The sequence below is a fragment of the Carassius carassius genome, chromosome 25 (genome assembly GCF_963082965.1).
Source record: "Carassius carassius chromosome 25, fCarCar2.1, whole genome shotgun sequence".
Taxonomy (NCBI): domain Eukaryota; kingdom Metazoa; phylum Chordata; class Actinopteri; order Cypriniformes; family Cyprinidae; genus Carassius; species Carassius carassius.
Window position 1 is genome coordinate 5,235,382 of NC_081779.1, and position 16,323 is coordinate 5,251,704.

At 36.2% G+C, this 16,323-nt stretch overlaps 1 protein-coding gene across 1 annotated transcript; it reads right to left on the reverse strand.

The window, feature by feature from the left end:
• Nucleotides 1-627: 627 nt before the first annotated feature.
• Nucleotides 628-14,364, reverse strand: LOC132104630 (CMP-N-acetylneuraminate-beta-galactosamide-alpha-2,3-sialyltransferase 1-like). Its single transcript, XM_059510192.1, has 6 exons — nucleotides 13,930-14,364; nucleotides 9,949-10,142; nucleotides 9,497-9,676; nucleotides 8,941-8,986; nucleotides 8,644-8,763; nucleotides 628-1,032 (listed from the first exon to the last, which is right to left on the reverse strand). The coding sequence occupies exons 1-6, from the start codon at nucleotides 14,191-14,193 to the stop codon at nucleotides 868-870; spliced, it is 969 nt and encodes a 322-aa protein (XP_059366175.1). The 5' UTR covers nucleotides 14,194-14,364; the 3' UTR covers nucleotides 628-867.
• Between the last annotated feature and the right edge of the window lie 1,959 nt (nucleotides 14,365-16,323).

Sequence of the window (16,323 nt, forward strand, 5' to 3'; positions counted from 1 at the left end):
CTCAGAAAACCATTCATATAAACAGCTCAAATCAATATTGAGGATTTTCTTCCAATAGTTTGTGCATCATGAACAGTAAGTGATCTGCCTGCTACAGAATTTTTCTCTGTGCGTCCGTCTTCAGCATCTCTGGCCTGTGTTAACGGGTGTTGACTTCAGATTATCACATAAATGACATTGTTCAAGTCCAGAACAGAGAGTTGCAATAGGGCAAAAAAACAGCCACTTGCCGATCGTATAAAGTATATTTTGGCCGTCCGCGCACCATCGGCATTACATTATTTTCGTCATTAAGAGGGCGGATGCATACTGAAAGAATGGATAATGGAAAATTTTAGTGGCTTTGAAACCGTGACATTTTCAAATCGCGTTATATGTTGAAACTGTAATCAGCCCATATCGCATGTGGTTACCTGTGGTTGCCCTGGCCGTGCATCACTCAGAAAACAACAGGCCAATTTAAAGAGAGGCTCATGAATATTAATTAGACAGGCCAAAATCTACCTTTTCTCAGCAGAGCGCCTAAGAAAGGAGCTGTAAAAATATATTGAGATGTTTTTTGGTACTTATACCCCAAATGTATATTCTTAAGGACATCAAAACCTAAAATAAAACTCCAGAAAGGTGTAAAATATGTGACATTTAATTTTGATTAAAACCATTACACAGACTTTTGAACATCATGACAGGTTCAACAAAAGAAAGAATGAAGAGACCTATACCATAGTTTCATTAAGTGCCACTAGAGGAGCTCAAATTAAACACAGAAGAGTTGATCTCTTGAAAGGAAAATCTTTGCTGCAGGAATTAGCAAAATTCAGTATTCATAATTTCAGTGTAATATTGTGCAGTACTATTGTTTCTGCTTCATGTCCAACCCCTGTGAACCAGAATCTTGTTTATCTTTTGGAGCTGACTGATTGTTTCATTTTCAAATTTTCCAGCGTGAACACTTTCATAAGAAGTCAATGTTTTTTCAAAATAATGATGCCAGATTCCACCACTGGTAGCTCCAAACCCAAATACATTCACCTGTAAGAGAAAGTTATCCATGGATTAATACTTTTTTTTTTGGTAACAAAAAACAACAACAAAAAAACTATTGTTCAAGAAAGAAAAAAGAAATCAGAAAATGTTTGTCCCACCAGTAATATTACATTTAGTTTATGTTTTTGTATTTGAACTGAACAGTAATATGTAAGCCCAAAATTAATTGTGTTTTATTTTATCTACCTTTAATACCTTTAATTACATATCACAACACAACTTTAATTCCCACAGTTATTTGTTATCACTAGGGCTAAACAACAAATCAAACTTTAATCATGATCAAGATGTCTGCTTCTCTCTATGTATAAAGCATTTGATTTGATTTTATTTTATTTTCACAACAAAAAACATTTAAAAAAAACAAAAAAAAAACAAAAAACAAACAAACAAACAGTGTTATACATTTCACAAAAAAAATGTGATGGACAATTGCCGAAAAACCCTCAAGGGGCTTAATTAGTGGCAATCTCCATAGGAACAATTATATTTAACAAATTAAAAACATATTGTAAAACAATGTAAAATTGGATTTAAAGCACAAACCCATACGGAAAATTCAAACAACTTAGTAACAATAATTTTACTCTCTGTTTAAACTGTTCTTTAGAAACCTCAACAAATGATGGGGGAAGACTATTCCATACCTTTGACCCTCTGTATAATATACTAAACTGTGTTTGAGTCGTACGAGAGTAGGGAGGCCTAATAAGACGACTACTACGAGTCGGATACTGATGAAATTCATTATTAAGAATAAAAATATTACAAAAATGCTGAGGAAATAACTTTTTTATAGAGCTATAAACGAATAAAGCAATTTGAAGCTGATTCACTTGGTAAACACTAAGAATACTTGCCTGAGCAAACAGTGATTGGGAGGGGTGTCTACGATTTACACAAAATATTATTCTTAAAGCTCGCTTCTGAAGTCGAAAAATAGATTCTAGTTTAGTTGGGTGGGTACTAGCCCAAGCAACATTACAGTAATTGATATATGGATACAACATTGAATAATACAACATAATTGCAACTTTTTTGTTAATCAAATGCCGTATTTTTCCTAATATACCGACCACTTTGGCTATTTTTGTACTTATGGCACTAATTTGAGGTTTCCAAGATAAAGAGTCATCTAGTATAACGCCGAGGAAACAAGCAGATCTAACATTGTTAATGGAGATATTATCAATTTGAATTTTCATTGAAGATTTAAATGTGTTAGACTTAATACCAAACAATATGTAACTTGTTTTTTTTATGTTAAGTGACAATTTGTTGGACTTGAACCAAGTAGATAACTTGTCAAGTTCTTCATTAACTACTTTTATTAAGATTTCTGGATTTTTATGGGAATAAAATACACTTGTATCGTCTGCAAATAAAATTTTTGAAAGTTTATCTGAGACATTAGGGAGGTCATTAACATATAATAAAAATAACAAGGGACCCAAGATGGAACCCTGCGGTAAGCCGCACTGAAGGAGAAGGAAAGGGGATTCTGTCCCATTATAATTAACAGATTGATATCGGTCTGAAAGATAATTGGTGAACCAGAGTAGTGACTTGTTTCGTATACCATAATGTGAAAGTTTTTTTAACAGGATGGAATGGTCAACGGTATCAAATGCCTTTGAAAGATCCAGAAAAATACCTATAGTGTTTTCATTTCTATCTTTTGCTTTATATATCTCAGTCAAAAAAATGGACAAGTGCCATGTAAGTGGAATGTTGTTTCCTAAAACCATACTGGTGTGCATATAAAATATTATTTTTGTCCAGATGTTTAATTAATCTTGAGTAAACAAGTTTTTCGAGAACTTTGGACAGGGCTGGTAACACAGAAATTGGTCTATAATTGTTAAAAATAGCATGGTCATCTTCTTTATAAACTGGTGTAATTTTCGCCATTTTCAACTCTACAGGTACAATTCCTTGGTCTAGGGAAAGATTATAAATATAAAGTAATGGTTTAATGATATCGGGATAAATTGCTTTTAATACTTTACTGTCAATCATATCATGTCCTGGTGAACAGTCTTTTAAATTGATAATTATATCTCTAATCTCATCCTCGGTAACAGAAGTAAAGTTAAAATCCTCAGACACTGGAAAATTCATGTATTCTAGTGGTCCAAAATGACTAGGTGGAATTTTAGAAGCCAATGTTGGACCTACATCAGAGAAAAAGACATTAAATCTTTTGGCAATTTGTTGCGGATCTGAAACAATAGAATCGTCAATCTTAAATTAATTTGGTAAATGCTTTTTAGAATGTGTTTTATTAAGAATACAGTTAATGGTTCTCCATAAAGAAGATGCATTATTTTTATATTCGACCAATTTCCTATTGTAATAATGGGTTTTTGCTCCTCTTATGACATGATTTAATCTGTTTCTATATTTTTTGAATTGCAATAGATGAAATGGAGTAGGACAAAGAATGTATTTTTTATATAATTTATTTTTGATTTTCATGGACTTTATGATAACTGGAGTTATCCACGGTTTGGACAATTTGCGCTTCAAAGGCACTGATTGGAGAGGAAAACACGAGTTGTAAACCTGAGTAACATTTTTTATAAACAATGAAAAGGCCTTCTGGGTATCTACTTTTTGATAAATTTCACTCCATGATATTTGCCTTACAGCGTGTCTGAAATTTATCAAATTTCTTTCACTAAAAATTCGTCTATATTTAACGTTTTGTATAGAGGGGCAATTTTCAGTCTCATCAGCAGTGATCAAAAATATGGGACAGTGATCAGCCACATCAATGCACAGGACACCGGATTTCATAGTCTTATTATACACATTAGTAAAAATATTATCTATACGAGTTGCTGAGGTATTAGTCACTCTGGTGGGAACTGAAATCATAGGATTAAAGCTATAAGAAGACATAGTATCAGTAAATTCTTGAATTAACATATTTCCCTGACTATTTTCAATATTAATGTTAAAGTCACCCATTATGTAACAATTTTTCCTTTCATTAGAAATGATGTCCAGTACATTTGAGATGTCTGTAATAAATGCAGAGAGGTCACAATTAGGTGGTCTATAGATACATAAAATTATTGCTAATTTAGTTTCTACTGCTACTACTTCCGAAGAAGAATTAAAAAGCTTTTCAAAGTCACATCTTTCTTTATAATGTAGACTAGAATTGATAAACAGAGAAACCCCTCCACCCACCCTTCCCTCTCTACATCTAAAAATATGTTTGTAATCTTCTAAATGAAAATTCCCAGCTGTTTTGTCAGTCAGCCATGTTTCAGTAAGCCCTATCACATTAAAGGTATAATTTAGATTTTCAAGGCAAGTGGATAAACCCTCAAAGTTTTTAGATAAACTACGAACATTAATATGAAGGAAAGAAAGATATTTTTCAGTACTAAGAGAATTTGTCAGAGTTTTGAAAGTACTTTCACAATAGTATTCAGAGGTGCCAAAATAATTCTGTTGTAGTTGGAGAATATTATTTTGGTCTGGATCAGGAGAAATCATCATGCATGTGGACTAGATCAAAATAAATTGACATGCATGTACAATGAGAGGAATTATTTGAGCTTCACTGGTAGTTGCCATCTGATGTTATTGACGGGGTTTAACTATGAGCCGATCATAGCTAATAACAGCAAAGTTTCCCCTCTCTCTGGCCTCCTTCATAGCTGGAAACAGTTCGGCCCTCTTCTTCCTAATGCGATCAGAAAAATCTTCATTAACATAGACACCAGTGTTTTTGAGATGAGCTTTCGCCTTTGTGAGAATAAGTTCTTTGTCCTTGTAACGTAGAAATTTTACAACAATTGGTCTTGGTTTTGTGGTTATTTGCTGTTTCAAGTTTCCAATACGATGAGCTCTTTCAATTTCAATACATTTCGGATCAATTTTAAGCTTGTCATTAAAAAATTCCCTCACCTTCTTCTCAGAGTCTGGCCACGATTCAAATGCGTTATCCTGGGTTAAGCCATCAATTATCAGATTATTTCTGCGACTCTGGTTATCAAGGGAATCAATTTTTAAGGCAAGATCTTTCTCTTCAGAGTTAGTGCACAGTGAGGACAGTTGCTGCAATTGAGATTCAAATGAATCCACCTTCTTCTCCATTGCCCTAAGATCGTCAATTTGAGCTTGGGAGAACTGAAGGCTGGTCTTCACTTCCTGCACATCTTTAATGATCCCATCAATTCTGGTATTTACAGAATCCAGCATTGTTTTTGTAAAAGACAAGAAGCTTGATTCTTGTCTATCGAGCATATTAGTGTAAAATTTCCTTTGTTCATCCAACATATCTTTCAAAATGTCCATAGTAACAAAGTCTTCTTCATTGTGAAGAGCTTTCTTACTGCTACTTCGTGACATGATTACCTGTTTTGTTGGATTATTGTGGATTGGAGAAAGGCCAGAGGCCTGGCCAGGTGATCCACTCAGGCAAGATCACTCAATAGGAAGAAGGCCCAGGCTGATTAGGATCCGTCAAATATCAGCTTAATAAAGCATGATTTTCTACGATATTTGCCTGCTGGTTATTTATCCTGAAAACGCTTCATTTTCATTTGACATCACTCTCATGCAGTATATGTTTCATTAAAGGTCCTATGACATGAAAATGTCACTTTCTGAGGTTTTTTAACATTAATATGACTTCCCCTAGCATGTATGTGGTCCCCAGGTTTCAAAAAATTTTAATCGGTGTAAATCAAGATTTTGCTATCTTTCTCTGCCTCTGAGAAAATGGAAGCTCAAACGGTCTGATCTGGAATCTCCTCTTTGTGACGTTGTAAAGAGAAATGTTACCTCCCCTTTCTCTGCTTTGCCCGCCCAAATTTTTACATATAATTCAGTCGCAATGTCAGCACAGGCTTTACAAACAGACTTTTATGATATGGATTCGACAGCACCAGCACAAACAGTGAGTAACAAGTGTTCATTAATGCCTGATCTGTGATCAGTGATTTCTGATGTGTAGCTAATTATTCAACTTCACACAGACTTTCTTTCTAAATCGTTTAATACTGTTTATGCATCAGTGAATCAAGCCAGTGACTAAACGAACAACTTCACGTTGTTTCTCTTAGTAGCATGACACAAATCTGTTATTTAAATTGTGATTTAACTACAGAGAGCGATCAAAGAACCCTCCCTTTTTTTCGGAGCTGTCACACATCGCGAGTATATCTGCACACTTGCCTAAACTGCCGTTACAATGAATGACGCTGTTATGCTGCACAACAAAGCTCTTACTGTATTCATGTGTTTGCTGTTAGTTGTGGTGAAAACATTTTGTGAGAGAAAACGTGTTGCAATAATGACGAGATGACTGCATTCACGCCATGGGCGTCAGTTTGGTTTGAAATGTGGTGGGGACAGAGACGCATTCAGAAGTGCATTTTCAGAAGTGCTGGGTACAATGATGCATTTTTTTTTTCTCTTTCGCGCAGGTCATGTTTTGAAAGACGTCCTGTATCTTATTAATGTAAATAAATAAAAATGTATACAAAAATGTGATGTCCGACTCGTTTTATGAAGAAGAAAGCCGTACAAAGCATTAGACATATGATATATGACCCACTAATCTGCTTCATATCATCATATAAGTACCATGTTGACAATATGACATGGCCATGACGTGGTTTAATGTACCTAAACAATGATTACCAAATTTCTCTTTCATGTTGCTTTGTTATAACCACTGAAAACGGGGAAAAAAATCTAACCCAAAATCGGGCCTCGCCCTACATTATCCCGCTTATTACATGGCTACCCACCAAATAAATCAATAATTTGACACAAAATATTGATTTAAAAAAATAGTTTATTGATTTAAACACGATTGTATTGCTTCCGCTAAAGAAAATAGTTCCGTCTCTACGATTAGAATCCTGCCGCGTCCAAAGCAACGCTCTGTTTTTCATGGCAACGGTGTTATTATCAAGAAATAACAGACTTCATTCTACAGTGGAATTCAACCAAGCCATGTAATAATTTGATTTAATTCCCAGTACAATTTACCATATCTACACACAACACAACTTAAGCACTACAAATTTTATCAAGATTGAAAAAGCAAAAATACGTGTAGCACAGATGAACACTATTGACTATCACACCATGATCTGACTGCTCTCAATTCACAACAACATGCATCCATCCAATCTACATAAGGCATTTTGACTAAAACTTGATCCATTGCTCATCATCATCATCATCATCATCATCATCATCACAACTATTCCAGAATTCAGCAATAGATTCAAGCAATAATTAAACAAGATACTGACTACTCAACAATCATCTCCCCCAATACTTGCTGTATGAACGCAAACCGTAACTAGCTAATTAAGTTGGTGGCTAAGGAAGTCTAACGTAACATTAATTGCAAGAGAAGAATTAAAACAGCCGATCCCTTGTGTGCAAATGCACAAGACCTAGCCATAATACCAGCAAATCTTAATAAACATAAGTTATCGCGTCTTACCTTTGTGTCAGTGGTCTGCAGACCCATGCTGAGTGTACAAAAACGTCCATTTGTTCTACATGTTATCACTTTGATATGTTATAGTCCATGGCACTAGGATGCAACCTTGTGATATTGTATGAAGGCTAAATGACTTGCTCCTCTATGATACATTCGCCAGCAATTCTGGCCAATCCCAGCAAAGACTAGGTAGCCTCGTTCCCGCTCGTTCACTGTCCATTCCAAACTGTCAACTCATTTGAAAAACATTCTTTAAAAAAAAGAAGCGCGATAGTCATATAGAGAAAATAATAACAGCATTATGTCAAAAAGAAGTGGACAGGACATCAGAGCTTTTTTTAAAGCCAAGCAGACATGCACAGTAAGTGCCGGTATCTTATCGGCTAAATGAATAACCCATTCTGTCACTCTTTTTGACAAACAATGTTATTAGCTAGCTAGCTAGCTAGCAGTTACGCACGTCAGCTGAGCTGCACCTGCCTCAGTGACACGATGACTCCCCCTCCCCCAATCTAGAACGTATCCCAATGTTACAGTTGTTGCAGTTTTAATGAACAGAAAAGCGTGTAGCCAGCGCAGCAGCAGAACGGCTAAATTGAACTCGAGGTTTTCAAAAAAAAAAAAAAAAAAGTGGTGGGTACAAAATGACTCATGACGAAATCTGGGGGGGACGCGTCAGAAACGTTTTAACTGATGAAACATGAAGACAGCAAACATGACTGTAGCAATATATGGTTTATGTGTTTTTCAATAATAAGACCTGTCAATTAGACAAAAATCTGAAAAAACAACAACAACTGGTATAACATTTGATATCTCTGTCCCCCTCACTTCCGCTTGTTTACCTAAAAAATATGAACTGGATATTAAAATAATCTCTTGATTGATTGATTGATTGATTTGTAAAAGTGCAGTGATTCTGATGATAATTCTAAAATGACAGTAATCGAGATTAATAATATTTACACAAGAAATGTACCTGATTTACAGTTATATGATATTATAAACTCTATTGTGATACATAAAAAACAAAACAAAAAAACAATTAACACTCCCTGAATAATAGCAATGCCATTCCACACACAGTTTGAGACACAGAATGTGAGTTTTACCTCATCACAGATGTGAAGAGCGAATATCAGAGTTAAGAAACCAGTGGATGGATATCTGCCATGGCCTTCTGCCCAGTTATCAAAGACGTATCTTATGAATGCTGGGTGGAGAACCATCACCTAAAAACAAGAAATAAAACAGGACATTTATGAAACATGCACTTATAATGTCATATAATATCATGTTTTGAGTCTGCAATAGCAATATTTCAATCAGGTCATATCAGTAAACCATACAAATCAACATTTGTCATTTGGTTGACTACTTGATTTCATGAGAAATTCTGTGTTATTCACCTTGTCCTTGTTTGCTTTGATTGTAGATGGAACTTTGGAATATGTTCTGTAACAGAATATGTAAGATTTCAAGCTGTGAAAATGTGGAATGTTGCATAAACATTTCAGAAGTCAAAAACGTTTGACTGTGGTGCATAAAGGTGCATATTTTTTTTTTTTCATTTTTAACCTGAATGATTAATCATCACTGATTCATCAATGAACTGACTTTAGCTGAAAAATGACTGTTATTGTCTTCTTGCATTATTGACAATCTATTTTCCTGTTTTTCACTGTAAAGCTGCTTTGACACAACCAATATTTTATAAAGCGCTATACAAATAAAGGTGACTTGAGTTGACTAAACAGCAGCACTCTCTATTTAACTGAGAGGAGCAGAAATTGAAATGTCTTATGTCAATTAACACAAGTTAAATTGAAATTTTAAAACAAATCCCAAATTAAATATATAGCGTTTCCTTGGTTACCATTGTTAACAATGCAGCACTGCGCTTATAAACACTACTTCACTATGCATTATACAGAGGCAAGATGAAAATGTCTGTTTAATTCTTACCGAATGATGGTTTTACTGGTGAAGGCACTAATGAGCCACTGAATGTCCAGAATCTTAAAAGGAAAAAGCACCAGATGGGTTGAGTCGTCCAAGTCCACGGCGCTTTCAGGATACATAATTCGGTGAGTCGTCTTTAATCCCACATCCTTCTCATAACCTTTTGTCGGGCCTTTATTTATCCTGGGAGAAATACACAAAGGTGATTGAGGTGTGCATGATTTTCTGATGAAAATGTTTTTTTTTTATGTTTATATCATCTTTTCACACATCTGAAATCACCTGGTCTAATGTGATCTCATGACTCAAGACATTAGATTACAGCCTCAGTCAATAAATGCACAACATATCCATTCCATCGATACTGATGCTTCATTAATCTCTAAACTCTCATTAAACTGAAACGTGAAAGACAACCTTAAAAGCCAAATCAGTAATATTATCTCATTTACTACCTTATGACAAAGTCATGGAAATCTATGAGGGGCCCATAATGGGATCCCAGAAGGTTCCCAGAGTTTCCCACCACAGCACAGGTTCTGCAGCGGTCAGGGCCGTCGTCTGAGTAGTGATCTTTGTCGGGGAAGAGGGAAAACAGCTGATCCACCACCTTTGTGTAACTGCTGGTATTTGGTATGGTTTGTAGACCCTGTATGATATTATTAAATAAGTTAGCATCAAAATTAGGCATCCACTCGTGTAAAAACTTTTTATGGTAGTTTACTATTTCAAGAGGTTTACAGTGATATGTTTATTGTGACTGAATTATAGACCAGGACTAGATATCACAAGGTCTTTATCTCCAAAACTATGAGGATTTTGGTGAAAAGTCAAATTAAACATGTTTTCTCTAACAGTGTTAAACATCTGCTTTAAAATTAAGATCATTTATATGGATAATTTCATTTCTATGGCAGTTGTCTTCCCAAATGAGCATGTGAGCAGAGCGGAGTGGGATCTCCTTAGGGGCCGTTCACATGTCGCGCCTAAAAACGCGTGGAAAACGCTAGGCGCGTCGCTTTCTCCTTCTTTCCAAAGCGCTCGGGCAGTTGCGCTCCTGAGGCGTCTGCTGTTGCTAAGCAACCATGACCTGCTCTCTCCATGAAGGCTCGGAAATTTCAGCAAAGGACAAATGAATTTGCAGCACTAAAAAACGCTTGCAGTAGCTCTGCTACTTAATTTATTTCAAAATTCCTTCATCTTGGCTGAGCTTTCAACGTTGTTATGGGAAAGGATGAAGCTGATTGGTTGGTTCTTGTCACATGACCTGCTTGCGGCATTCTGAAAAGTGGAGATGTTTTTAACTTGATGCGGTGCAGAGGCGACTGGAAAAAACGAGCGCGTCGCACCGCACCGCACCGCGTCGCTTCCATTATGAACGCGCTGCGCGCATTCCGCGAGCCTACATTGAAAATAAGAGCTTGAGCACGCAAAAGAAGCATATGTGAACGGCCCCCTGTGTTTTAATTAGCCTGTTTTGAATGTTCTATTGCACAACAACGGCAGCTATTTTTTTATGGAAAAAAGGTAAAGAAAATCAAATGCACTTTTTCAGTTTTTGAATTTTAGGTATGTTTGCTAGGGTTAGATAAATGTATTCCGCCGGGTTTTTAACCGCAGTAAAGATAGTTTGCGGTTTGATATTCAGATTTCTTTTGGCTATAAATACACAGTGCGCTGTCATAGACATGCAAATAATACCGAATATCATTCTCCATGATTTGTGAATTCTGGTGACGCTGTTCTTTGGGCCATAATCAGTTTTATTTTATTTTTGCGACTCTTAATTTTATAATGCCTAGCTCCGAAAGTTGGACACTTAGAGGAGTGAAACCGATGTCATCTTCACCAGCTTGATCTGTGAATTTTTTCACAGCAAAGCTCTTGTCCGTAAACCCCTTAGTAAGTCCGCCAGTGTAAGGAATGTGAAAGAAAGGCGCTCTTCATGTTTAACGTCTATTACCAATAAACACGCAGACTGCTGGAATAAAAGAACATTGTTTTAGATCTTATCGCGTGGCCGTGTTTCTCTTTGATCTGCCCCAAATTTTATATATATATATATATATATATATATATATATATATATATATATATATAAAGTTTTCACAGATCAGAATAGCGATGTAAGTGACCCAGGGAAGGGTCAGCTGACTTGTACTGAACTGTGAGAGTTTTCACAGATCAGAATATTGATGTTTTTAACCTAGCAAATGGTCAGCTGACCCGTAATGAACTGTGAAAGTTTTCACAGCTCAGAATAGCGATGTAAGTGACCCAGGGATGGGTCAGCTAACCAAAATTCATCTGTGAAAATTTTCACAGATCTGAAAAGTGATGTAAGTGACCCAGGGAAGGTTCAGCTGATTCTTACTTAACTGTGAAAGATTTCACAGATCAAAATAGTGATGTTATTGACCCAGGGAAGGGTCAGCTGACCCGTACTGAATTGTGAAAGTTTTCACAGATCAGAATAGTGATGTTAGTGACCCTGGGATGGGTCAGCTGACCAAAACTCAATTGTGAAAGTTTTCACAGAACAGAACAGCGATGTAATTTTAAAGATCAGAATAGTAAGGGATCAAGAAAGGGTAAACTGACAAAAGCTAAACTGTGAAACTTTGCCAATCAGAATATTGAAGCCAAGTACACAAGCAAAGGCACAACAACCAAAACGTTGTCAAACAAAGTGTACGTATATAGGCCTATATATATATATATATATATATATTTCAACGTTCATTTACCTATAAAGTGGAAATCGTTATTCATTGGAACAGCAACCACATGACAATATTAGGCTAGACAAAAAACGGGGGGCAGAGCAAAGAGAAACACGGCCACGCGATAAAATGCTATTGTGAAAGTTTTCACAAATCGAGCTCAATCTAAAACAATGTTCTTTTATTCCAGCAGTCTCCGTGTTTATTGGTAATAGACGTTAAACACGAAGAACGCCTTTCTTTCACATTCCTTACACTGGCGGACTTACCAAGGGGTTTACGGACAAGAGCTTTGCTGTGAAAAAATTCACAGATCAAGCTGGTGAATAGTGTCCAACTTTCGGAGCTATAGGCATTATAAAATTAAGAGTCGCAAAAAATAAATAAAACTGATTTCGGCCCAAAGGACAGCGTCACCAGAATTCACAAATCATGGATTATTTGCATGTCTATGACAGCGCACTGCGTATTTATAGCCAAAAGAAATCTGAATATCAAACCGCAAAATTAATACAATTAAGAAGAATGTAAGAATTTCGTTTTGACACATGATAATTGCTATTTATCAGCATGTATAATTTTGGACATTTATCCAAGAATTTCGGTACAAACAGTAAACAATTAGGCCTAGATATATTTTATGTCGGATGAACTGAGCGGGAATTGGTTTACGGCGAGCGGAATATTAATGGATATTAAAGATATTGAGCCTGTTAAATGGATCAAAATTGTCAGTTTAAACATTTGTAATGTTTTTTTTATTTTTTTTTTATAAATGCTGTTCTTTTGAACTTAATATTCATCAAAGAATCCCGAATAGGAATGCATCACTGTTTGCACAATAAATATTAAACGGCACAACTTCTCAACATCGATACTAAAACCAAACTTTTAGAAAACTTGAGCAGCAACTAAGCATATTTCAGACAGGACCACTTTGGCAAGTTTATTGAAACACAATATATCTTTGGCGGTATGGTTCCTTATCGGGGTTCTTGCTCCCAAATTAATTGCACTTACAAGAGGAAAATAATACATTAAGACATTGTCGCACGTTTTTAAAAGCGAACCGTAGTAATCCTGATGTAGCAGTGGGACGTCTATCCTGTAGCCTGGTTATGAGGATGAGTGTCTCTCACCAGTGAGGACCATGCCAGCCGGGACTCGAAAGCCCTAAGTGATGTGTAAGAAAGTGATGTGAAACAAAGAGACGACAACCAGAAGGTGCACGGTAATATGCTCATGCTTATGGGGAGGGAGGGAGGGTTGTGAGGAGTTTGAGCATAGGAGTTTGAGCATAGTAATGCCACGTATATATGTCGCGTGTCTAATAGGAGAATGGTAGTGATTGGAGCTATTTGACAGCTGACCGCATCAGGTCACAGCCGACGTGGCCTGACTGAACTAATGCTGCGCTCGATTAGAATGATTTCTGAAGGATCTTGTCATGTAGGCTAACACTTAAGACTAGAGTAATGATGATAAAATTCAGCTTTGCATGACAGGAGTAATATATATTTTTTAAAATATATTACAACAGAAAACATTGTAATAATATTCCACAATGGTACCATTTTTACTGTATTTTGGACCAGTGTAGCCTTGGTCAGCAAAACAGACTTTTTTCAAAAACAAATCTTACCAACCTCAAAGCCACAAAACCAAGTAAAGTCAGTAAATGCTGTATATATATTTTTCAGCAGTCTCTCTTACCTTCCACCACCTGTAGACGTTTGCATGTAATACACTGTTGGTGCTGTTGAGCAGAAGTGGTACGTTGGGATTGTATCGCTCTCTAAACCAGTCACTATTTCTTCTGTCCGCTACGCAGATGTGGCAAGCACAAGGAGATCTCTCAGATAAACCGTTAGAACCGGTCAAAATCAACGCAGAGTTTTGAAAGTACAGAAGTAACAAGATGATGGAGCTCACGACTGTGGTCACGTAGCGGTGACGTTTCAGTAGTAAAACCACCATCTTTACAATAAAGTTTAAGGTTTTTTCACTTCAACAATATAATAGACCTACGGAGGGAAAGAGAGTGGTTTTATGTTGAGATGCTGAAGAGACAAAACATATGGTAAAAGGTCCTATATTAACATTTTGTGAATATTCACAATAGAGCATCTCATTGCTTGAAGGGATAGTGCATCCATGTAAACTGAATAAAATGTAAATAAATAAATAAACAATATGAATGTGTTATTTTTAAAAAAACGGATTCATAAAACAGATTTTTATGAAGAAAAAAAAAAACTCAGCATCTTTAGAAATGGACTTACCTGCTATGGAAGGATCCTTGAAGTTGTATTTCAGAGACTCCTCAACATGGGCTGGCACGGTGTCAGAGCTTGGTTTATTAGATCTGGAGTAATTTAGCCTGTAATTTATCTGCAGTTTAGCAGTGAGGAGGAGTTTATGTGACTCCCTCCTTCTAACGTCAGTTTATTCACCTGCTGCCTGTCTCATGGGGTTTAATTAAAATATGCATTTCTATGGGGATTATCAACAGTTATGTAACTGAATTAGGGGTGTCCTGACATTTTATTATACCGTATTGTCCGACCAGGGTTTACTGCGCATGGACACATCAATGTTGCGTCCTTTTTCTAATGCTGAACAACAATATTTAATGTATATTTGCATTACTGTAAGGTTGGGGTAGGTGTAGACTTGAATAAAACACAGTTTGGAAAAAAATATTTATTGTTGGTTTCCTGTAGCTGTATCCCTTCTAGCCACATCCTCGGATATAACACATAATTGCAGTATTACTGTAAGAGTAGGGTTAGGGATAGGTGTAGTTATTAAACATAATTTTTCAAGTTGAATTTTTCGTTGTCGAATTTTACTACCTACTGTTTTAATGGGAGGAAGCTAAATCTGACAGGTTAGCGCAGTGGTTCTTAAACCTGTCCTGGAGTAGCCCCAACCCTGCGCATTTTGTATGTCTCCCGCATCTATTACACCTGATTCAACTCACCAGCTCATTGGTGGAGACATACAAAATGTGCAGTGCTGGGGGTATACAAACGGAGAGGTTTGAGAACACCGGGTCGCACAGAAACATTTTTATTTCTATTTTAATGTAAATAGCTAAAAAAAAAAGAAAAAAACTTGTCTCTATTTCAGCACCAAATAGAGCCTTTCAGCACAATTGCATCGCAAAAAGGTTTATTACTCGAAGCTTCTCAAAACAGTTTACTCTGCGGCCATACAGTGGCCGTAAAATGATTTATACTTCCAAAGTGTTTGGTTCTATTACAGCCGATGGTTTCACATCTGGTTCTACAACTGATTTTTTGTTTTATTACATTTTATATAAATAATGTTTATTGTCAAAGTCAGCAGTGTTGGGAAAGTTCACTTTCTACATGAACTACTTCAAAGTTCAATTCACAAATTTTAAAATGAACAAGTTCAGTTCATAGTTCAAACTACAAAATTTTGAACTAAAGTTCACAGTTCCAAAAATGAACTAGTTCATAGTTCTTTTTTTCCATACGTTGCTGCGAGCTATTATTTTTCAAAATTATTGCCACAGCCCATATAGAATCACAGACAGCAATTATTTTATCAGTTTTAACAATGAAGCTATGCGTCAGATTTCATCTTCATATCCAATTTTGAATCCTTATCCAACCAGGGTTTACATTAGCATTGAGGGGACAGCATTTCCCCATTGTTGCTTTAATGCTTTGTCTCCCATTCTCGCCGACCTTGCCATAAACATCATAAAATTCTTTTAAATGATCATATACGCCTTCTTGCTACATGCTGCTGTCGTTTGCTGTTTTTTTTTTTTTTTTTTTGATGACGCGTCACACATGCGGCGGACGGCGGTGCGACACTGGTGGCTGGTATTTAATAAAAAAATAAAATAAAATAAAAAAAAAGACACTGGTGGCTGGTGTTGCCAGATTGGGTGTTTTTCCGCTACATATTAAGACCCGTTTACGGTGTGTTTTAGCCGGATTTTCGCCTGGAAGGCTCTATAGAAATCTGGCACCCTATTGAACGAAGTTAACCTGAGAGAGCGTGCCGTTCACAGACACCGGTGTCGGTGTACTGGCTCTAAAATAAATAAAACAAATTCATAAATTAAAT

What these genes read in the sequence shown, in the direction of transcription:
- LOC132104630 (XM_059510192.1), bottom strand. Translation starts at nt 14,193, where the DNA reads ATGGTGGTTTTACTACTGAAACGTCACCGCTACGTGACCACAGTCGTG. An exon ending in ACGTCTACAGGTGGTGGAAG is followed by an intron (nt 10,143 to 13,929) that starts GTAAGAGAGACT and finishes AATATCATACAG; the next exon opens with GGTCTACAAACCATACCAAA. An exon ending in TCAAAGCAAACAAGGACAAG is followed by an intron (nt 8,764 to 8,940) that starts GTGAATAACACA and finishes TCTTGTTTTTAG; the next exon opens with GTGATGGTTCTCCACCCAGC.